At 34.7% G+C, this 25,625-nt stretch overlaps 1 protein-coding gene across 1 annotated transcript in view; it reads left to right on the forward strand.

Moving 5' to 3' along the window:
* The window catches only part of MALRD1 (MAM and LDL receptor class A domain containing 1), a 622,346-nt gene that overhangs the window by 41,861 nt on the left and 554,860 nt on the right, over nt 1-25,625 (forward strand). Inside the window, 4 exon segments of the mRNA XM_090268028.1 lie at nt 8,394-8,489; nt 21,190-21,291; nt 21,871-22,017; nt 24,920-25,086. Coding sequence (XP_090124154.1) covers nt 8,394-8,489; nt 21,190-21,291; nt 21,871-22,017; nt 24,920-25,086 — 512 coding nt within the window.

The following is a 25,625-nucleotide window of genomic DNA, read 5'->3' on the forward strand; positions in this document are numbered from 1 at the left end:
AAGGTAATAAGATGCAGGTTTTTATACCAGGTGAATTAAAAGTGGGATGATGTATTGATATATCAGTGAAATATGAACTTCTAATTCTCCTGTTAACTTCTTGAACACCCCTCATTTTCTTCATTATTTCTCTTACTATTCTAATGTCCTCTTTCTTTTCATTTCTTATTCTTAAGCTTTTCTTTCATTTCAGACTTTTCTCATGCTTTTGAGAGAACAAGGTTATATTGGGAAATGAGGAAACAGACTGTCTGGTTTAAATACTAATTCCAAATGCTGTTGAAATGAAATAACTTTCATATTGATTTCATAGTTAAACTCAAATTATTTAATCCAGCCTTTATTTTCCACAATAATTTTGGGAATTAAAACCAGGGAAAGCCTATGAAAGATAAATTTATATATACAACCTAATAAGACTTATGTATGGTGGAAATTATAATCTAATAATTATTATAGGGGATTTTGGGAATGTATTGCATATTTTAACATTTGGGACAGTGAAACAAAATTTTCCAGTTAAAAAGAGGATCTTAAACCATTTTAAACCTGATTTGTGAGACAATTTAGCCCAAGTAGGTTTCCTTTATCATGTGATATTAGAATAGTATAATATAATCAATTTTTTAATTTTGACATGGAGTACAAAAATATCTGATATGTGATGCATTTAGCACTTGCTTAATGCACATGAGTTGAATTGATTGAATTTTAAGTTCAGCTATTTTGAATGGCTAAGAGGAAAGAGAGGAGAATGAACAGAATCTCCATTATAAAAATTGAATTATAAGATATAAGAATGGCACATTTTCTTAGTAGAGCTATCATAAAATCACTGTAGTTTGGAATTTTCAGGCTTTTGTAAACTAAATGGAGATTTAAAGAAGATCAAAGAAAAATACTTAATAGATGGTTAAATGACATGTGGACAGATAAGACTTAAGTGGTAGCTTATGGTTGGAGACACAGTTCTGTCTTCTGAGCCTCTGCACTGTATTGAATCAAGTATCTGTGTGGGTTGGGAGGGTATCTTAAGCTATGAGGCATTTAAGTTTTCCTGTGAATGATTAATTCATTTATTTACCAGAGACTTATTTGGGACACTTGTGATGCAGTAGGTGGGATTCAGGGAATGTTTCCAGCCCTTGTTTAATGGGAGAAGATGTTTTTTCCTGCTCTACTGAGACTTAATTGACATATAACATTGTATACATTTAAGAGTACAAAGTGGTAATTTGAAACACATATGTATTATGTATCACAATAAAGTTAGTTAACACCTCACATAATTATAGATTATATTTTTGTTGTTGTGTGGCAAAAACATTTAAGATGCACTCTCTTAGCAACTTTCAAGTACATATTATAGTATTATTAGCTATATTTGTCATGCTGCATATTAGATACCCAGAACTTATTTATCTTATAATTGGAAGTTGTGTCCTTTGACCAAAATTGCCCCATTTCCCTGGGGAAATTTCCCCATCATCCCTGGCAACTATCATTCTACTCTTTGTTTTTGTGGGTTTGGTTTTATTAGATGACACATATAAGTAAAATTATATAGTATTTGTCTTTCTCTGTCTGACACTTTACTCAGTATAATGACATCAAGATCCATCCATATTGTCATAAGTGGTAGGATTTCCTTTTTTTCTGAGTTATTTATTTGTATCTATACACCACATTTTCTTTATTCATTATTCATCTATGGACATGAGCTGTTTCCATGTCCTAATTATTGTGAATAGTGCTGCAGATTTTTCTTTAAGACAGTGATTTTGTTTTCATTGATTATATACCCAGAAATAGGATTGCTGGATCACATGGTAGTTCTATTTTTAATTTTTTGAAGACCCTTCATACTGTTTTCCATAGTGGTTGCACCAATTTATGTTCCCACCAACAGTGCATAAGGGTTCCCCTTTCTCTATACTCTCTCTAACACATTATTTCTCATCTTTTTTGCTAATAGCCATTCTAACATGTATGAAGTATTGAAGTATATCTCTTTTTGGTTTTGATTTGCATTTTCATAATCATCAGTGATGTTGAGCACTTGTTCATGTACCTGAGGACCATTTGTGCAAATGTCTATTCAGGTCCTCTGCCCCTATTATTTGTTCCTTTTTCTATTGGTTTTATGAGTTTCTTACATATTTTGGGTATTAACTCCTTATTTGATATATGGCTAGCAAAGAGAAGATTTTTCATAGGCATGGAAGTGGGACACAACTTGTTCCCAGACTTGGGGGAGGTGGTGTGCAGGACGAGCACCCAGACACCAATAATGTATCTAATCTGTTGTGGATGTTGAGGTGTCATTAACTGCTAAAAGTTTCTAGTTTTTCCTCACACTTCTCTTCTTACTCCCCTATGTCTCTCTGTCTTTTCTCAATAGTAATAAAATACAGAGCCAAGAGTTCTTTGGGGGGGGGGGAACTGAATCCCATTGACTAGATGTTGAACGATGAACCTGCTGAAGATCATTCTGTCTGCCTATGTATATAAACTTTAGTGACTGAGATGAGAATCTTGTGTACATATTAACTTTAACAGCAGTTACACATCGTTTCCAACTTTAAAACAGAATGGATGGTAAAAAAAGTATTAAACTATCTTCTTATGTCAAACTGTCTCTACCATTAGGTCAGGGTCTTTACTGGTAGAACAACAGATTTGGGTGTTGGGCAGAGCTGAAACCCACTGGATCTTCTAGGGTAAACCTTTTAAAATAACTTCTTTGTTTTTATTGGCTGTCCATTCCCAAATAGCAATTTGTGTGGGTTGAATTTAACTATGTGTAGTAGCTAAATATAAAACTTAAGACTCCCAAATGTCTCATCTCCGGTACAATTCAGAAGTAGCTGAGGCAGCAGGGTTATTCAATTGAGTGCTTTAAAATGCAGCGGTGGTTTCATCCAAGGCAGATGCATGTGCAGTGCATTAATCTGTTTCCCAAAATACTTTACTGCTGGTGTGAAAACAGTGCTCCTATCTTAAAGGCTTACTAACAATTAGGAAACAATACGACTTTTTTTGGGATCTCTGGCTACACCACTCTTTAAGACTTGCAAGTATGCTTTTGTTCTATCCTGTCAGCAAGGGAGCAGATGTTCATTTGTTTCTGTTTAGTTGGGCCACAGAGATGTGCTGTGCTTGTAATACTGTCTGCCACCATCCAGTAGCTCGCTCCTGAAAAACTTTAGTGACAAGCTTATTTGAGGGCATCTTGTAATCCAGTGTCTTCAGACGAAATCTGCTGCCTCATCAATTTATAAGCCTCTGAGAATTATTGTTTTTTTTTTTTTTTTACAATTTCTCTTCCATGCTGCCTTCTGGTCATTTTAAAGCTGTTCATGCTTCCTTTAGCAATATCTAAGAGGCAATTTTAGTTCCAGCCCTGGTTTAGCATTAGCTTTTGAGAAAGCCTCTGGATTGTGAGGGATTTATCATCTTCATTTGTAAAGTGCTGGGTCCATCCCCTAATAAAATTGAAACATGTTAATTTCTGAGGAAATACTGCTGCATAAATAAAGAATGATGTGTATGCATTGAGTCAACAAAAATAGCATAATTTCAGAAAGTTCATGAAGCTATTTAAGGAATAATAACAGCTACCATTTATTAAGCACTTACTATGTGTTAGGCACTGCATTTCATCCTTTGTGTATATTATCTTATTTTAGTCCTCTGTAGTAAAACTGTAATTTACCCCATTGTTTACATGAGGATTATGAGCTTTAGACAGTGGAATAACCTACCAAAGTCCAACCAGATTAGAAGCTAGTATAGTTTGATTTCAGATCTCAATCATTTAGTCATTGAGCCATGATAATTTTTTTGTCATGTTAAAGCATTATAAGGATTTATAAAATATAGAAAAAAATCCAACCCCCATATTTGGTCACACCTGCTTCATGAGACTCATTAAATATTCTTTTGTCTGTAGTATTGGGTCGTCGTCGTCGTCGGCAGCCGTCCGTCTCGAGAGACGATGGTGTAGCTTCTTAAGAGTCTATCTGCACCGCCGAGAATGGCTGTGCAGTCCGACTCGGGAGTGACATGGTATCTGTCTCCTCCCGTGTTGAATCGACATCTTGTGATGACGCTGAAGCTACAGAGCCTGGGCAGGGTAATATGGAGGGTCTGCTGTTGCCCATGCAGCAGACCCCCCCTCTCTTCGCAGCTGAAGGGTCCAAGGGAAAGACGGAGTCGATACAGCTTGGGTTCAGGTGCGCCGCAGGAGTTGCCGGTGTTGACTACAGCGTCAAACCGCCTTAGGGACTCCGGCTCCGGATTTTCTGTCGGGGTTTACTCCCTTAGCCTTTCCCCTGAAGAGGTATGCCGCAAGGCAGCGGAGGTTTTTTGGAGTCAGAGTTTTCCTTCTCTGATGTACCCTGACTGGAAGATCGAACCAGCGACACTTAGCTCGCAGGCCGACGCTCAATCCACTGAGCTAAACCAGCCAGGGATAGTATTGGGTAAAACAACATTATTATGCATTACCTGGTGCTGATTAACTGCAATCACATTTTTCAAAATTGCAGACATAAGCAATTAATTGTACTATTGTCAAAAATTTCATGGAAGCAAAGAATAAAACAGCCCTATCATAGAGGAGAAATTTAGTCCCAAATTCAAATAAAAACTTCATTTATTCCATACCCATTTTTTTCTTGAAGGGAGCCCATATGTTGGTTCAAGGGTAGAAAGGAATGAATATTATATTACTAGGTATATCACTGACTATGGTTTTCAAGTTGAATGTTTGAATTCTTAGGCTAAATGAACAGTCAGTACCTGAATTCTAGAAAGATATAGAAGTATTTTTAATATGCTATTATTTACTTGTCATTTCTTTATATTTCATTTAGAAATGCCAGAAATTTATCAACAGCCTCCTATTCTGAAACAATAACTTTATTAATATAGAAAAGATAAATTGATTATTCATGTATAAATGAATATGAATTGTTCTTAATTTAAAAAATTCTACTCTCAAACTTTTCAAAATTATAATCTAAGGGATTTTATTTTTTAATTGAAGAATATTTACTATTGAACACATGATGGGGAAAATATTGGTCATCTTTTTGTGTTTCACATGTTTCCTTGGGAAATAATATTGAACATATACTACTAATAAAGAAAACTCTAATATAATAAATATCTTCATAAGAGTTTCTGTTCATGTAGTCACTAATATAAACCAAGTGGGTTCATGTCCATTATTACTCTATTGTCAAAATTTTATCTAAGATTTAAATCAAGTAAATTAAGTGCTGACCCCATCATACCCCTTAAAGGCCATGTTCACTTAAAATGTTTGGGGTGAAAGGAATTTGTCTCATGCTTACTATTGGATCAGAGTAGGTTGTACCTGACTCCATTATCTATGTTGTAATTTGCTTTTATTTTGCCACTTTTTAACTTATTATTTTCCCTAACACTGTTAAAATGAAGTGGGTGTTTCAGGAGAAAAGTCCTTTGCCCAAGTTTTGTAGAAAACAAGGAATGTTAGTCATTACTTTCCTAAGAAATACAACTACTATATACCAATGCAGCCTCTGGCCACAGGGCCTGGCTTTTTAAATCATCTTGGGGTTACACTTTCTTATGTGGTTCAACCCATCCCTCGTTTCAGGATTTCAACCAATGTTCCTGGAAAATCTTTTAGTTGAAATATATTTAACTAGGAGATTAGTTATGCCTGCTGGTTCTTATGTTTCATAGCCACAAAGACCCATTAGTAAATTTCCTTAAACTTAGAGAAATAGTTCTTTCCCTAAGAAAAACATGTTTTCTTGCTGTATCAACAGGCTCAAATGGCAACCAATTTTCACACTGTGAGAAACGCTCACAATAAAAACTGGGACACAGGACTTGACCAGTAAAGCGAGGCCTTTATTCACGAGTCTGCAGAGCCGGGCGCACCCCCACAGCCAGGAGAATGTGCGCGCCAAGTAGACAAAGGAACCTGGTTTTATAGTCTTAGCTTCCCCACCCTGAAATTGCCACCCTAAAGTGATTATCTCCTCCTCCCTAAAATTGCCACCCTAAAGTGATTATCTTCCTTGCCCTAAAGTGAGAGCGATTAGCTTCCCCGCCCTAACGCAATTAGCTCCCCCTCCCCTCTCCTTCTTCCCCGTTTCTCCATTACTGGTTACTCCGGAGTTACAATCTAACACAGTTATCTCAATGCCCCTTCTGTGGTTTGTAGATATGCCAGTGCTGTCAGCTCCCTTCTCAGAGACCCTCTAATTACATTTGCCCTTTGTTACTAATGACTTTTCACTGGTTTGGGAGTCACTATGTCCTTGTTTCTAACAACACTAACTTTTATTCAGTTATACCAAGTTAACAATAATTTAGTTAAATCAATAAATGTGTTATATCTCTTATAAACTTTGATGAGGAGAGAAATGAAGGTAAGAAGTTAATTTAAATTGAATTTACTTTAATAGGTCCTGTGTGAAGAGATAGGATTAAGAATAGGCCTGGAAAGAAGAGAGGACTTAATAGGGCTTGACTGATTAGACCCGAGCCTGGAGGAGAAAGTGCTTCCAAGGTCAATTTGAAGTTTTGAGCGTAAAGACCAGTAGTCTGCTGGTACCATTGTTGGAGAACAAGGGTGGGATGGCAGATCCAGTTCAGGGGAAAGAACATTATGAATTAGAAGTATCTTCACACCATCTGAATGAAAATGCCCAGCAGGTTGTGGAGCTATGGGAGGAGAACCCAGGAGAAAAGCTGACATTTGTGATGTAAATTTGTGTTTCATCAACCTTGGTGACAGTTGAAACCCTGAGAATTAATGGGTTTTGGGAGAGAGTGTGGAGAGAAATAGAAGAGTCTGATGATTAGTTAACACTTATTTCTACTTGTCTCTTTTAACATGGCTAGTATAGGTGTGCATAATCTTAGCTCAGCTAGAACTGGAAAATATATATGAAAAAACTTTCAAGAAAAATAAAATGTTAATCTGTAGAGAATAGATTTTTTTCTATAAGCACATTATTTATATAATAACTTGAGTATATTAATAAATGTTATAATAGCTAACACATTTAAATACCAATGATGTATCAAGTGATATTGCACATGTAATAATTCGTTTATCCTTGCATAAGCCTTATTACATAAGTAATAACTTATTATTTTTGTAAGTACTCTTTTACAAAGAAAAAAACCCAACTGAGGTCTGAGATCTTGAGCAACATCTCCAAGGTTATGTTGCTCTTAAGTGGTATAGCTGGGACCTGAACCCAATTGGTCTGCTTCCAAGTATATACTTTAATTACCCTGCTCTACTGTCTTCACATAAAAACCATCACATCACTACTTTTCCAACATGGTCTTTCTCTATAACCAATCACACAGTTATTCTGTTTTATGTGAAGAAAAGATGGTTTTCTTAGGGCTACATGTTGACAAGTTGTTCAGTAGGTTATGGATATTTCTCATCATATTTTTAACAGGCTAGCAGATAGTGTCTGGTTTGCTGGGAAATGTCTCAGTGCATCATGTTGTACAGGAACAAAAGAGAATGCAGCACAGATGAATAATGTGCTAGTGTTGACTGCATGCAGACCAGTTGTTTAGCTAAAAAGCAGTGCTTTTAAAAATTATAAAATGTTTATACTACAGGCTACACAATGAACACAAATTTAATGTATCCATTAACTAAGCCTCAAACATCAGTGGCATTTTAGTAAAGGTGGGACAATGCTTTTTAATAGCACATCTATTTTCTATTGATTTAAGTAATTAAGAAACTGGAGAATACTTTCTTTCTAAGTTTCTCAGATTCATTATACTATATATTTTCTCTTGGTGCAGACTTGGGCTGGCTGCACATCACAATATAACATTCGGTCATTTTAACAACAAGTCACTGAACAACCCTTTTGGTCAATTTCCCAAGCTATGTTTGAATCATGGCAGAAAATGTGCAGGATGATAGCACAAAGACATCCAAGGCAAGACTGTGAGTTAATATAGGTAACCAGAGGTAGTAATGGTGCAAAGTTTCAAATTGCCAAGGACCAAATTTCAAGAAGGAGGTGGGTTCAAAAGCTGGTTAATACCAAATAGTATGAACATATAGGAATTGAACATGGAAGATGATTATAGGACAGAAGCCAGGTGAATATTGCATCATTTCACAAACATGTTACCTACCTGTGCGAGAAATGTGAGATACAGAAATGACTGCATATTTTCCTGTCCTTGAGCACATACGCTTTGATCTCTTTCCATTTGGATTTGGCGTGGTCACACAAGTGCTTCAAGGAAGTGACATGTTTCTTATTTGTAGGCTCTCTACCTTAAGATTGTGAGACAGTGATATTCTTTGCTTTATGTTTTTTTTTTTGTTTTTCTTGTGCAAATTGTTTTTCAAGGTCAGATGATTTCAACTCAGAAACAGGATGAAGTCACAGCTATTGATGATATATCTTTCAGTTCAGGCTGCTTGCCTGCAAATGGTAAGGACTTTTTCAAATTTTGATCCTTGTTGTGCATGATACATTCAGTGCAATTTAAACTTTATAATGACTTTGATTTGCTCCTTATTTTGCCTGATGTTTTAGAGTGTCCTGTTTTCCATTGTGCTAATACATTGTATAACAATGATCATGTCTATGCTAGAATTGAATATAGGCTACTTTTTACTGACTGATGCTTTAAATAGTTGAAGGGGATAATTTAATTTCAGATTTGAAACCTTATAGCAATATTTATACTGGTTAATTAAATCTAACCAAGAGAAATCTATGCCTTCCAGGAAACTGAGGGAAAACTAGCCTCTGTAGACTTGAAATTGAATTCTTGTAGAGTTGACGTGATTATTCCATGGAGAGACACAAATGGAGAAAAATATTAGTTATAATCTATTTTCTAATTAGACTCAAACAACTATATCAATAAATCACATATATCAGGTCTAAAAAATGATCCATATTGGTTCCTTAATTATATTAACTAATAATATTCAATTCCCAATTCACATTGTTATCAATAAAAAGTTAAACATTAAAATTTAATTTAATTAGGTAAAATTAATGTAGGCTAATAATCAAGCAAGAATTATATAGGTATGTGTGTTTGTGTGGGTATATATGTATGTGTGTATATATACATATGTGTGTATATATATCTCACGTACTTGACAGATGTTTTTTTTACTTTTTAAATTTTATTTTACTATAGTATTATTTATCAGAATAAAGATAGTTATTTTTTGGAGAAGATTCCAAGTTCTGATTTGATGTAAAGCTATAGTAATTATAGTAAATGTGAAATAAGCCAGTTAGGGAAAGGCAAATACCATATTATCTCACTTATATGTGAAATCAAATGAACAAAATAAACTGATGTACAAAACAGACAGAGGGGAGGAGGGGACTGGGTGAAAAAAGGTGAAAGGATTAGCCAAAGAATATATATGCATAACCCATAGACACAGACAGCACTGTGGTAATGGCCAGAGGGAAAGAGGGGATAGGGTAAGAGAGGAGAGGTGGGCAAAGGGAGGGAAAATGGGAACATCTATAATAGTTGTAAGCAACAAAAATGAAAGAAAAAAGGAACAGAAAAATGGGTTGGTTTACTTACGGGAGACAAAGCAATCTTGACAAAGGGTGTCTGTATTGTGCTTATCCTACTTGTATGGTGAGAGCTTGCTTGCAAGTATCTACCACCCAGACCAAGATAGGTTTTTTTTTTTTTTTTAAATTTTAATTTTTATTGTTTTTCTGTTACAGTTGTCCCCAAGATAGGGTTTTAAAGGACCTGTGACAGCCCCTTCTAATACTGGAACACACAAAGTTTTCTTCATCATTGTAAAAACTGTGATAAGCATATCTTAGGAAAGAAATCACTATATGATAAATTGAATATAGATAAACTGAAATGGAGAAAAATTGAAAAACACAGAGGGTAATCTTGCCCATTTCTAGGAATAAACAATTGAAATAAACTTCAATGCCTTCTCACTAAAAGAAGATAAAATTTATTAGCCTTACCAGAAGGGATGCAATATGTCAGTATAGAATGAATGGTTAACTTCAGGTAAAGCAAACTATTGACTACTCTGCTATTTAACTCTCCCCTAATAGTCTCACTTCTATTACCTTGCATGGTATTCCTGGGTCCAGAGCACAGCCAGCTTATGCTTGATTTTTAATGAGACATCTAGTTCCTGACCTTGATCACTTCACCAGTGTCTTTATAGTCTCAGTTTTATAGTTTCTACAGAAATTGGAGCCAGTCAAACAAGGTGATCCCTAACTATTCCTAATAATGGTTCAGTCTAACTAGTAATCACCCTCAAAGTTGAATAAGGCAATGAAATTTGCCATTAACTGGACTATCTGAACTATTAAGAATTTAGGATTTGCCCGTTATCACTGAAAAATTCTTTGCATTACAAATGTACACAGGAACATGCTGGGGATGTGTTTGGGAGTTGAGATTGCCTGTAATAAAATTCTGTTATTTCAGACATGAACTTTGTCTCCATCCTTGGTTCTGGGAATCAAAGCCATTTCCCTAATTTTCCATAATGCATATACTGAGTCAAAGGCCAATGTAATGAACCATAATAAATTACAAAAGACAAATACCAGATCTTTTAGTAAGCACTTAAAAGAGCTCTACATAATCATTACAGAAGTGAAAAAGCAATAACAGTGGGAGTGAGAACATCAGAAAGTTGGACATTCAAAGAAAAGTTGTGATCAAATAGAAAACTATTGGAGATTAAAATTTCTAAGATGATAGTTCCAGATAATATTATAACCATATTGTTTTTGAGATGGTGTGAAAATAGTGTACTAAAGATGAGGCATGAGTTTTAAAGCTAAGTTATTGGCTAGGAATTTCACGCAGATGTCATTAGACTGATACAAAATTACAAGATTTGGGGCTACAGAAGAGAACTTTGGAAAGCGGGCCTTTGTGATTGACACAGGGCAATAATTGGATCTAATGAGCCAAGATGTTTTTCCACATGGAAGACTAAACCATTGTGTAGAAGCAACAGTGGAGGTTTAGAGGAATGGGAGCTTTAATTTTAGGCCTTGTGTTTTATGGGGAATTGGAGGATGTCAGCCCTTGGGGAAAGACGCAAAGGAAGTGTTCTTCTTATAGAAAAAGCCAGTATTGACATAAGGTCACATAGTGTATTCTTTGAAGGTAAGTGTGCAGGGAGGTTTTGTATTTTGTTTTTCAAACACAGTGAAGATTGAGGGAATATCTCAACTTTTGGGAGGAAACAGTACCATGTAGATTAATAATGGAGCCAAAGGATAAAGCATGATGGGATAGGACTGGCATTTAGATGGAGTTACATTTTGTAAATCAGAGAAGGAAAACTCTGACTCCAAAAAACCTCCGCTGCCTTGCGGCATACCTCTTCAGGGGAAAGGCTAAGGGAGTAAACCCCGACAGAAAATCCGGAGCCGGAGTCCCTAAGGCGGTTTGACGTTGTAGTCAACACCGGCAACTCCTGCGGCGCACCTGAAGCCAAGCTGTATTGACTCCGTCTTTCCCTTGGACCCTTCAGCTGCGAAGAGAGGGGGGGTCTGCTGCATGGGCAACAGCAGACCCTCCATATCACCCTGCCCAGGCTCTGTAGCTTCAGCGTCATCGCAAGATGTCGATTCAACACGGGAGGAGACAGATACCGTGTCACTCCCGAGTCGGACTGCCCAGCCATTCTCGGCGGTGCAGATAGACTCTTAAGAAGCTACACCATCGTCTCTCGAGACGGACGGCTGCCGACGACATTTTGTAAATGGTAGGAATGTGAGAGATGGTAAAATTATGTAACATTAAATTTCCAAATGCGGCTCTCCAGTCAAGTTCAGACACTATCATGATAGACTAAACCTAGCTAATTATTAGAATTACATGGAGGAGTAATTGATTCTGGGCTTCATTCCAGACCTCCTAGCTGGGAATCACTGAGGATGGGGCCTGCATTTTAAATAATGTTCTCAGGACATTCTTTGTGAAGCTAGCCAATTTCAGGTTTAAGAACAGAATTGGCATCTGGGATGCTGGTCTTTTGTTGATTAAAATATTTGGCAATGACTGCCCTGGGTCAGAGTCCAGCTATCCAGAATTGATGGTTTCAGCCTCATGCAGTCCTGGTGATGATGGTCAGGGTAGGAGGAACCTCTGAGACATATAGGCAGAGCCAACTCAACATGTTTTTGGTATCTGTATCAGAAAATTCTACTCCAATGGAGGATAGAGTTAGGAATGTATTTGGATGCAAGAAAACAAAAGTGTTTTCTTAGGTGACTTAAGAAAATAGAGGAAATAGTTATGGCATAGTTGTTTCAGTACTGTTTATTCAATAAACCACAAAGTTTCCAATACTATTAAAGTCAAGGAATAAGGGATTTCCTTGGTATTTGCCTAATGCTTGTCATTTGATGCTCATAAAATGACGGTTTAAGCTCTGTACATATCACGGGATAGGGAGAAGGAAGAAATTGGAAAAGACAATGCTTTGGCCATGTCATTGGCTAGATGATTGTCATGGACTTTCATCCTCCAGAACTGTGAGAAAATAAATTTCTGTTGTTTAAACCACCCAGTATATGGCAACCCAAGTAGGCTAAAATGTATACTAATAAAGATAAATGGTATTTTAATATAATATATTAAAATCAAAATTAATAAAAGAATCAGTGTTGAACAAAATATTAAAATGTTGAATAAGGAAAGAATTAGTACTATTGAATTTTTTAGGCTTTAATATGGATTGGCCGGGTACTACTGGGGTTATAAAACAAACTTTAAGAACTTTAAAACAACTGAAATCACATTAATATAAATCCTCTGACCAAAATGAAATTAAACCACAATATGAGAAATGCACCATTATTTGGAAACCAAATTACACATATTTAAATAAAACATACTTCAAAATAGCCAAATATTTTAAAGTGGATTAAACTGTAAATGTAACACTAAAATTTGTGTAATACAGCTAAAGCAGTGCCTAGAAGGAAATGGATTGATATGAAGTTTTTATTAGGAAAGAAGAAAGGTCTCAAACCAGTAATTTAACTATCTATTTAAAGCAAATAGTAAAAAGAAGAACATGGTAAAAATCTAAGTCAAGCAGTAGAAAAATAACATATATAAAGAAACTTAATGGAATTAAAAATGGAAAAAAGTAATAGAGAAAATTATTAAAACCAAAAGCTGGTTTGTTGAAAAGGTAAATAGAATTGATAAAATTATAGTCTGATCGATCAAGGAAAAAAGAAAGCAGATGAACATGAACAATATCAGGAATGGAAGAGGAGCTGACACTGAAGGCTCTATAGATATTAAAAAATAGTAGTAATGAAGGAATACTACGACTAACTCAATGTACGATTGATATAAAATAGAAAATTCTTTGAAAGTCATTAGCAACCAAAGGCCACTAAAGAAGAAATTGATAAATTGAATAGTTTTATGTGTAATAAAGGAATAAGATTCATAGTGAAAATCTTCTGTTAAAGAGAACTCCAGGACCACATGGTTTGACTGGAAAATTGTATGAAACATTTAGGGAAGACATAATACCAGTTTTATACTTTCTATTCCAGAAAACAAAGATGAACTCTTGTCATCTTATTCTGTAAGAGTAGCTTTACCTAATCCCAAAAGCTGACAAAAATATAAGAACATCACACACCAACATTTCTATCACAAAAAATCTTTAATAAAATATTAGCAAATGAAATCTAGTAATATATAAAAAAGATAATACATCACAATCATTGAGGAAATGCAAAGCTGTAAATGTAAAGCAATCAATGTAATTCACTGGGTTGACAGACTAAGGAAAAAAAGCACATGATGATCTCGGTAGATTCAGAAAGGCATTTGAGAGTATTAACAGACTGTCATGATTAAAAGCCTTAGCAAAATACAAACATGTTTAATGAAATAAAAGGCATCATCACACCTAATGATGAAAGAATAGATGCTTTACTCCTAAAACTGAGAACCAGACAAGGATGTCTATTCTTAACACTTCTATTCATCTAGAGGTTCTAGCCAATATAATAAAGCAAGACACATTAGTAAAGGCATTCATTTGGAACGGAAGAAATAAATCTATCTATATTTGTAAATAACACAATTTTCTATACATAAAGTATCATAGAATTTAGTTTTTAAAAAGCTTCTGGAGCTGGTAAATGAGTTTATCATAGTAATAGGATACAAGTTTGTTGTAAAATTAATATTGTATTTCTACAGCATGGCAACAAATAATTAGAAATTAAAATTAGAAAAGTGGTGTCATTTGTAATACAATCAAAGCAAATTCTTATTTATAAATCTAACAAAATATACGCTGTGTAAGTATTTGGAAAACTCAAAACACTGATGAATGACATCAAAGAAGACTGTAGTGACTAAATGGAATATTGATAACTTTACAGATCATGGCTCTATGTTTGTCAAAACTCACAGAAGTTAATACCAAAAATTATATTACCATATGTAAATTAAAAATAAAATCTAAGAAGAAATAGTAACTTTTTAAAGTAGGAAAAATTCTGATGGTGAAGATGTATTATATAAAGTGTAGTATTATCTTTAGAGAAAAAACATAGCTTTATTCTTTTACTATATATATTTCTCTTTATTATTGAAATGTCAATAATTTATTTCATAAAAGTGCCAGGTATAGGCATTTTAATGGTTTTTGAACATTTTTCAAGTTAGACAATAAAACTAAATTCTTTTTATAATATTAAAGAAATCTTTTATACTATTTTCAAACCTTTAAACAGTGTCATTGTAATTACTGCCTTCAAGATATAAAAATTCACTGTACAGTTATCAAACAGGAAGATTTCTTTAAACTTTGCCAAAGTAGTAAGTATGGAAAATAAAATCAAGGTTTGTGACCATGACTAAATAAGAATGTGCTTAATCACTGTTTCTTGAATAACATTGATTCCTGAAAAATGCTTATTATAATTTTATTAAGATTGCACATTGTGGCTCATACTCAGAATATTTTAAATATCCTGCGAATATTTTTAGATTGGCCTGCCAGGACATTGTCTTTGTCAAATTTAAAAATGCCCCAAATATACAAATTATTCCTAATGAGAATCTGAATGGTGCATGTGTTTTATCCAGTCCACTTAAATCACTAAGGACCTACTTACCTTTTTCATCTTATTAACATCTAGCTACCCTTCAAGATCTAATAACTCTTCACTGATATCCTTTACTGATTTCTAATTTAAGAAAATTAACAAAAGATTGTCTAAAGCCCCTGGAGTCAAAAGTAGATGCCAATTACAAGCTTTACTGCAGTGGCCTTCAGCCTGGGACTCCCTTCTCTACTGTCTGAGAGAGTCTGGCCAACCTCACTAAACCTGCTTGTACAAGTTTTGAATGATGGCAGGCTCTAGGCATGTGGCCTCACTGGCATAGAGACTTTAAAATATTTGGCAAAGCTTCATCCTGCTGATCATTTATCGTTAATGGAGAACTTAAAAACCTCCAAAATAATTTTCTACATCTAGATTGTGGTGCATGTAAGAAAGGGAAAGAAGTGTGAGGAGGGAGAGAAAATGAATATGAATGTAAATTAAATAATTGACATCTTTAAATAGCTTTGTACTCTGGGATAAATGCACTAAAATAAAAAGCGCTGCCCAGAAGATTGAGTGACACCTTATACCTTCATGCCATTGTTTTTATGGTTGTGAATTCTAGTTTTGGAGCCAAAGGTACTAAAAGTAGTTGACGTTAATGCAATATATTTAATTCTAGTAGATATAGCTACATTTTTAATTCCATGCAATTTATACTTGACTGTTTTGCTATTCTTGTTTATAGCACTTTTGTGGACTGTTTTTGTCTTGTATAAATAGTGAAAAATTAGAGATAATATACAACATTGAATTGAACTGTGGCCAACATTTAATTATGTAGCTCTAGGGGGGTGAAGATCTGTAGCTATTGTACAAATCTACAGAAATTACAGTTTTAGTAGTTTCATGGTAATTGTTATTGTGTCATCTCAGCTTCATTTATTGCCCATGCTCCCTTAATTGCATATGCAGTTTTATTTTCAGTAAATCTTCTATTCAGGAGGCTTTGCACATCCGTAATTTGTAAGCTTCCACTATGAGAAACCAGATTATGGATGTTATTTGTAAATTATTTTAATAACCAATTGCTTTAATTTTATTTCAAATAAAATGTAAACAATTTATATAGAATATATATTTAAAATTTTTTGTCAAATTGTTCTTAAGTCATTATCCATTCATTAAATAAGTATATATTGAGCACTTGTGGTGTCAATAATTTTCTTAGACATTGGGGAGACAGAAGCAAGCCAAAAAATAAAAAAAATTTAAAAAGGACAGTAATCCCTGTATGCATAGTACATATATTTTAGTCAGAGGGAGAAAGATACTAAGCAAATAAACAAAAAAACATATATATTTTCTGTCAAGTGGTGAAATGTGCTGTGGGGAACAATAAAACCGAAAACCAAGATAAGAAGTGCTACAAGTAAGGGTGAGATGAAGTTGTAGAGTAATCAGGCATGGTCACAATGAGATCATAGTTTCTGAGCAAAGAACCCAAATTGTGGAGCAAGCAAGCAATGTGTATATTGGAAGATGCTGTAACTACAGAATTCCTGAGGAAAGGGCCTGGTTTATATAAGGATGATCATGGTAAAGACATTTGTGTTTACTTCATGAAGGCTAGAAAGCCCTGGAAGGGTTTTGAGCAGAGAAGATATGATCTGATTCATTTATTGGGACAAAGGCAGAAACAAGGAGGGAAAATAAGAAATTATTACTGAAATCCAGAGAGAATCCTACTCCCTTGAAGAGTAGTAGTGGAGATGGTAGGATATAGTCAGATTCTTGATATGTTACCTAGATAAAGAAAAGATATGTAATGGATGACATATGTTCAGTGAGAAAGACAGAGATGACTCCAAATTTCTTGCCTAATCTAGAAGGATGGAGTTGTCATGAACTAAGGAAAGAATGTAAGAGGAGAAAGTTTGGGGAGAGAAAAACAAAACTCTAGTTTTGGACATACTTCTATTGAAATGCTTGTTAGGTGAAGGGGTCAAGTTGGCAGCAGGATATCTATATTGGAGTCCAGTAAAATGTCTGGACTTAAAATGCAATTTTGTGAGTCACTGGCATTTAGGAAATGTTTTAAAGGCATGAGATTAGGTGATATTAACAAGATCATGACTGCAGAGAGGAGAAGAGCTCCAAGGACTGAGCTCTGGGAGATTCTAATGTTACTTTGTGTAACCTTGAGGAGACAAGGGAAAACCAGGTACGAAAATGAGAATGAACAGCTAGTAATTTAAAAGGAAAACCAGGAGAAGATTATGTACTAGAATCTAGGGAAGAAAAAATTTTAAGAAGAAGGGTGATCAACTAGATCCAGTATTACTGATATGTCAGGTATGTAGGAGAGGAAAAATTAAATACCAGATTTAGCAATACAGAGGTCAATCTTTATATATGGAGTTCTAGTGGTGTGGTAGGTTAAAAAAAAGAAATAAAGAAGGAATAACATTCTGATACATGCTATGACATGAATGAACCTTGAAAATATTATGCTAAGTGAAAGAAGTCAAATACAAAAGGCTGCATATTGTACGATTTCATTTATATAAAATGTACAGAATGGGCAAATCTATGTAGACAGAAAGCAGATCAGTGGTTGCTAGAGGGTTATGGAATGAGGGGGGAGAGAATGGGGAGTGACTGTTGATAATTATGGGGTTTTATATTTGAATGATGAAAATGTTTTTGAATTAGCTACTGAGGATGATTGTAGAACATTGAGAATATATGAAAAGTCATTGAATTACATACTTACAAATGGTTAAAATGAATTGAATGTTATGTAAATTTTATCTAAATAAAAAATATTTTTGACAAAAACCTTATTGTTACAGGTTCAAGAGAAAATGGGAAGAGAAGAATTGGTGTGGGGTCAGTTTAGGGTCAGGAGGTTTCCTTAATATGGGTGAAATTTTGACCACTTTGTGTTCTGAAGTTTTTTCCACTAAAACATGCTGATGTAAAGGAGAGGAGAAAATTGCTGGAATGGTTTCTTATCTAAGCAAGAAGAGACATATTTTCTGTATAAATAAAAGGAGTGGGCTTAGAGCAGACCATGGTTACAGTTACAGGAGGAAAGTAACTGTGGACATCTGTGTAGGTGGATTGGTAGCAGAACTTGTGAGATTGTCTTCTGATTTTTCCTATGAAATGTGAAGAAAGATGATTATCTGGGAATGCTGAGGTGAAATGAAGGATGATTATCTGAAATGAAGGAGGAGGTAGAAATTTAAGGAGGGGGCAAAGGACTTTGAATAGTTGTCTAGATATAGAGGAAAAGGAAAGAATTAGATAAATGTAGTATGGTATTGCCAAATGCAATGATGTGAGAAGTCATAAATATGTCATTTTAATCATCATCATTATGATTGTAGCTCCTCTTTTTAAAATTTTAATTAAAATTTATTAATTATTTTATTAAAGCATTTTTAATTGTTCTTCTATTACAGTCATCCCACTTTTCCCCCTTTGCCCTCCTCTGCCCATCCCACCCTCCTGCTCCCACAGTCAGTTCCTACAGTTACACATGTTCACAGGTTGTTCATACATGTTCTTTGTCTAGTCCCTTCCCCTTCTTACTACCATTAGCCCCCTTACAACCCCCTCTCTGGTCATTTTCAGTTGGTTCCATGTTTCCATGGCTGTGGTTCTATTTTGTTCATTAGATTTCTCTTATAGATGAGATCATATGGTATTTGTGTTTTACCGACTGACTTATTTCACTTAGCATTATATTCTCTAGTTCCATCCCTACTGCTGCAAGAGGTAAGAGTTCCTTCTTTCTTTCTGCTGTATAGTATTCCATTGTGTAAATATAGCACAGTTTTTGATCCACTCATTTACTGATGGGTGCTTAGGCTGTTTCCAGCACTTGGCTACTCTAAATAGCACCACTATGAACATATGAGTGCATAAGTTCTTTTGAATTGGTGATTTGGGATTCTTAGGGTATAAGTCCAGCAACAAAATTGCTGTGTCAAAAAGTAGCAGCCAAATTGCTGTGTCAAAAAGTAATTCTATTTTTAGTTTTTCAAGGAAATTCCATACTGTTTTCCACAGTGGCTGCACCAGTCTGCATTCCCACCAACAGTGCACTAGGATTCCCTTTTCTCCACATCCTCATTTGTTAATTTAATAATGGTCATTCTGATAGGTGTGAGGTTATCTCACTCTGGTTTTAATTTACATCTCTCTGATGGCGAGTGATGTTGAGCATCTTTTTATATGTCTATGAGCCATCTGTATGTCCTCCTTGGAGAGGTGTCTATTCAGATCCTTTGACAGTTTTTTAATTGGATTGTTTGTCTTCTTGGTGTTGAGTTGTATGAATTCTTCTGCTACACAGATGCAACAGGGAATAGGTGGTGGGTTTTGTGTAGATCAGAGCCTATCCATAGTGATGCTATCAGCTAGGAATGCCTGGAGCTCTCACCTGGGCCTTTACTACTTGTGGCAGCCCCCATGGACATTTCCTCTCTAGAGCCCATGTTGTAGTTGGATCTGCCCTTGAGGTGGTTCTTATATGATTGCAAGATGCATCTCAACAACAACAATCAAGAAAGTTTGAAAAAACATGATTCATTACTCGTATGTCCAGGAGGATATAGCGTAAGTACTCCAAGGGCCACATATTTAGGTCTTTGTTTGGGTGGGGGCGGGGGGAGAGAGAGAGAGAGAGAGAGAGAGAGAGAGAAAATAATTGAGATTCTGCCTTTATTGGACTCCAGAGTGTGAGACCTGGGGTTTTGCAGTTTCACTTTTTTTTGTGAATTAAAAAAATAAGGGCAGAGACAGGAAAAGCAGGGTCAGTCCAATGGTCAGTTATCTAGGTCAACCAGGGCTTTCTAAAAGGGAAACTTCATGGGTGGAGGCTGCCTGGTTCTTTATCTGGTTGTAAAGCTGGCCATATGTTTGTCTGAGATGGATGTCTTTAACATGAATGCCTCAGCAATTAAAAGCTTAACGTCAGGTATTCACATGACAATCTAAAAAGCTAACTGTCCAGTACTTGCATGATATGGAAAACTGTAATTACCACTTTTTGCTCTGAGAGTACGGGAAAGCATGAGAAGGGCCAGGGATGACTGGCTGTCTAACATCTGTAAGAAAGATGGAGAGAACATGAAAGAGGATGAAATGAATGAATAAGGTTGTAGGAAGCTGGTACAATACGGTGCTGTAAAAAAAAAAAGTTTGCATTTGAGATACTAGAGGGAGTGAACTGGAACAAAAGGATGAAGATTGTGGAGTGGGCCACTCGTAATTAAGATCAATTAAATGTTATTATTAGTATTGATAATGTTCAGAGGAGTGGTGGCAGAGGTTGTTTTTATCAATGCTGTCCTTCACAATCACCAGTATGGAGAAATCAAGAAATTAAGAAGCAAGATGAAGATGAATGTTGATGAGAAGAATGATATTGAGACAAGGCTTAAAATCACCAAGAACTGATGGGTAGTGCACCAGTGCCTGTTAATGATAGCTGGCCCAGAGAGCAATGATACCCTTTAATGTCAAGAGATTCAAAGCTTGGGGATTTAAGAAAGAGAAAGTGGGAATTATCTGGAAGTGGCAACTGGGGCAGGAAGACACCTTTCCACTTATCAGTTCTGTCTGGGGAGGACTGTGGAAGGAAAAACGGATACCATATGAGAGGTCTGGAGGGAAAATAGTTCCAGGGAAGATCCAGCTTCCAGTTAAAGAGGACAGCATATATGACATTTGATGCATGTACTATGTATTATCCTTTTAATAGCAGGTTCTTAAGTTTTCACACTAGGGCAGGCTACTTCTGGGGAGATGGAAGATTTGGTTTTAGCACTCACCACAGAGATCTGATTAAAATCCAGAAACAGTGGCATGCTTTATATATTTTCTCTCTGTATCTCTCTCTCTGTAATGGATCTGCCTAAGGGGTGATGCTGCCTTAAAGATGAGTTAGATGAAGAGTGATTTGTAGAACAAGTGTAAAGGTTTTAAGAAATACATGTTTCCCTGGTTGCACCTGCATTTCACTCTTGCCAATCTTTAAATGTAACAGATGAAACTTTACCATGTCAAGAAGCATTGGATACCGAGCAAGCACTATGCCACCCAGATACAAGTCTCTGCAAATTTGACTCCACAGATGAAGGATTAAAGTGTAAGTGTTAAATTTACATGCCCAGCTCATTGGTGTGTGGCCCATTCATGAGACTCAGATCACTAATAGGAATATCAGATACTCTCACTTGTCATTTGTTGACATTTATGCCCAAGTTTTAGCTGGAATGTCATTGGAAGACTGATTTCTTCAACAAGTAAAATATACTAAATATGTAATTTAAGGTGATGTTGTTTTGTAAAACAATTCTACTAAAGACCATCTTGGAATTATATGCAGTGATTCTTTAAAATTTCAATGTGATTATGAATAGTCAGTGAAATGAAGTAGCTAAGGTCAGATATTATGCTATTAAAAAAAAAACAAAGCATTTGTCAAAGAAATGATAGAAACTTCATTTTTTATGGTAATGGTTCTAATTTGGGACGTTGTCCATCTCAGTCAACTGAAGAACTTGAAAAATAGAGTTGCTGATCCACTCTAAGGCTTATTGAATCAAAATTTCCAGATATGAATGTGTGTGTGTGTGTGTTTAAGCCTCATTGCAATGCTTAACCATGGTACTAGCCACTCTCACGGACTGAAAATCCATAAAGATCTTTTTTCTTCTCTCTTTAGTATGTCAGTCCTGTGGATTTGAACTTGACATGTGTGAATGGGCATCAGAAGCACCTGCTGGGCAAATTTCCTGGATGCGCAGGAAAGCAAGAGGAGTTCCTACATTAGAATCTGCACCTCAGCAAAATCAAAGCAGTGATGATGAAGGTAGAAAAATATCTTTTGTATATCATTTTTAAAATTGCACTTTATTGTGACTAGTATAAAGACATTTAATCAGGGGTCTTGATGAACATACTCAGTATATTTTATTGAGACTGTATTATGCCAAAGATATTGAAAATAAAAAAAATATTTCCAACCTGTAATGGAAAAATTCCACTACATTAATTAACTATTTTAATTTTATAAGTTTTATTGTTTTCTTATCATCAGGATATAATAGATTTTGTGTAAAAAAAAGTTTTATCAAGCATATTAGCTCTTCCTATCACTGCAGTATTGTCAATGAGTTTCTTCCTCTTATTCTAATACTAAATTTCTGATTTCTGTTCACTTTTTCTCTTCATTGCTTTCATTTTTTGGTAGAGTATTCTTAGTCTTATTTTAAATTTATAATTTAAAATTTTGTTCCAGCAGAAACTAATCTACTCCAAGTAGATTTTATTGTCTCCATAGTTTTGCCTTTTCCAGAGTGTCTTATGACTGGAGTTATACAGTATAAAGCCTTTTCAGATTGGCTTCTTTGTAATACACATTTAAGGTTCCTCGTCTTTCAATGGGCTCTACAGTTCATATTTTTTAACACTACTGATATTCCATTGTCTGAATGTACCACAGTTTATCCATTCATCTAATGAAGGACATTTAGGTTGCTTTCAAGTTTTGACAATTATGACTAAAGCTGCTATAAACATCCATGCGCAGGCTTTTGTGTGGATCTAAGTTTTCAGATCCTTTGAGTAAATACCATGGAGCACAAGAGCTGGACCATATGGCAAAAGTATGTTTAGCTTTGTAAGAGACAACAAAACTGTCTTCCAGAGTGTCTATACCATATTGTGCTCCCACCAGAAATGAAATTTCTGTTGCTCTGCAACCTCTCCAGAATTTGGTGTTGTCAGTGTTCTGGATTTTGACCATTTTAATAGGTGTATAATAGAATCTTATTGATTTAGTTTTTATTTCCCTGATATATTATGTGGAGCATCTTTTCATATGCATATTTGTTATCTGTGTATCTTCTTTGGTTAGATGACTGTTAAGGTCTTTGGTTGTTAGTCTTTTATTTTAATTTTTTCTCAATGGCTTAGAAGCTTTGATTTGTATATCTCATATTTTTGTTACTATTTAAAATTTTAACATATATCTTTAATAATAAAATTCTTTCTTTAACAAAACCTAAAATGCTTCAGTATATTTGTTTCCTTCTGGACTAGAGGGAAGTTGGCATAACTTAATTAGCATTTCAACCTCTTTTTTGGTCTTTAATTATAGTTTAATATTTTCAAGAATGTTTTTAAGTAAATATTTTTGAAGCTATTATATTTTCAATTATTATAATGATATATTTTATCATTTTATTTACCCATTATTTTTTAAAAAAATTTCATCCTCTTTCTTTTGGGTTCTTTTCCTTCTTGCAAAGGTTTATTTTTTAAATTAATTTATTTTATTTATAAAAGATCTGTGGTGATGAACTTGCTTAGTATTTATAAACTTTAAACATTTTTAATTTGGCCTCACACCTAAGTTATAAGCTATCTGCTCGTACAATTTTAGAATGAATGTCTGTTTATTTCATTTCTAACTACATGGTGATACTCCCTTATCTCCCAATATCTACTGCAGATTTGCCCTCTTTCCCTATCCTTCCTTCATTCTTTCCTGGTATTTTTCTTTGTTGTAGCATTACTTAGCTCTCCAATACTTTACCCAAGTAACAGTACTAGTTTATGTTTTCATACTTCATGTCAATGCTTGGAGTTTTGCACATTCTCTCTCTCAGCCATAGCCAGAAGCAATGAGAGTAGGTGTATTTTGCACCTCAGTTTATGAACAGGGTTCACTAGCCCTAGTCTTTGGCTTTATTGAAAGAATTTGGCTCTTCACCTCTAGTATTAAAAAATTTAAATTAATCAAAATTCAAGCTACCACAACCAGCTTTTTATCCCAGAGCCTGAGCTTGTGTCTTCAACCCTGGGTATCATTTGGCATATTTGTTTTTCCTTAACTCTTCAGATGGCATTTGCTCTGTCTCTACTTCCATAAAAATGAGCTTCTAGTTACCATTTTCTTGTGTGTGGGTCAGAGGCAAAGGATTAACTTATTGTGCTGTTTTCATTAAAGTCTAATATATCTAGTAAATAAGAGTTTCACTTAAAGTCATAGTTTTTAGAGGCTGTAGAAATAGTTACTAACTTACAAATATAAAGCATTTGAAAGGTATTTTTGAAAATTGAAGTTGTGAAATCATAAAAATATCTTTGTATCTCCAAAGTGTTTATATTATTGAGTTCAAGAACAATCCAAATTGGTTTCAAGAATCAGATGGGTAAAAATTGATTGACAATATTTTTACATACTACAACATTCTTAGGTACAGTTTAGTAAGACTATAGATATTTGATGCTTCTATCTAGTTTGGTGAGAAAAAGGGCATTTTAAGTTACATTCTGTCAAACTATAAAGGTTTTTCTGTAAAAAGAAAAAATAATCAAAAAGGAAAATAATTTTGGAAAGAAAGGTGATAAATTCTTGATTAAAGAAAGACTGCAATGTAGTTTTTAAAAGAAAATTATAATTTGGTGGCACAGAGTTTTTTTTATATCAGTAGATTTTATAAGATTATTGAATTTTTATATTGGGGGCATTATCAAACTTCTATTTCAGAAATTAAGAGGAGATTTTAATGCATTTTGGGCACCACATATGGAAACAAAAATCTATTCTTTGTAGCTGATTTATCATTTCAAACCATCATATCCTTTTAAATAAAATATTTGTGATTCAAGTCTGATTTTGAAAACTCTAGAAATATAATAATTTTGTTCAAACAGAAAATAGCTACTTTTTTTGTTAAATTGCTTCCTTTCCCTTTGCTTCTCAGGTTACTGTATGTGGGTAGGGGCTAAGCATGCTGCTACTCTTAGCGCTTCAGACAGCAGTGCTCATCTGAACAGCTCTGTGTGTCACTGCTGGGGCAAGAGATGCCATCTTCAATTCTACTACACAATGGAAAACAGTGTTCTGAGAGTAGGTCTGTACAATGACAAGGTAAGAAGAAACTTGCATTTATTTCAAAATCATTAAACAAATGAAATTTCTATTCTTGGCAACTTGTGTTTCTATTTCTCAATTGTGTAGGCTTTAGGTATTCTTTAACTTGGCTTTATTCAATATACCTTTCAAAATAAATATTAAGAAACTAGTTTAGGAAATACTGTCATGTACAAAAGCCAATGTTATAATTTGTACAATATATTTTGTAAAACTGTTATAATGCCTAAAGTATATTTAAAAACTATAGGTCTAATAAAATGAACTATTTTGGGATCTTTTGTTATCTCTGTATTAAAGCTCCAATGTGATATGTTTTTTATTTTAGATCTATATACCATTAAAGCTACATACATGATAGAAGCAAATTACTTGTTCTGATATTAGTAGATACAATTGTGAAGGCTGGCAATTGCTTATTAAATATAGACAAATGAGTCATTTGAATGAAGAAAATGATGCGCTGGACAGAGTGAAAGATGCAGTAGTAATGCTAGCAAGTAAAACAAATCCAAACCTTCAAAAAAATGTTTTTC

The sequence above is a fragment of the Furipterus horrens genome, unplaced genomic scaffold (assembly GCF_987537825.1).
Source record: "Furipterus horrens unplaced genomic scaffold, mFurHor1.1.pri manual_scaffold_2, whole genome shotgun sequence".
Lineage (NCBI taxonomy): Eukaryota > Metazoa > Chordata > Mammalia > Chiroptera > Furipteridae > Furipterus > Furipterus horrens.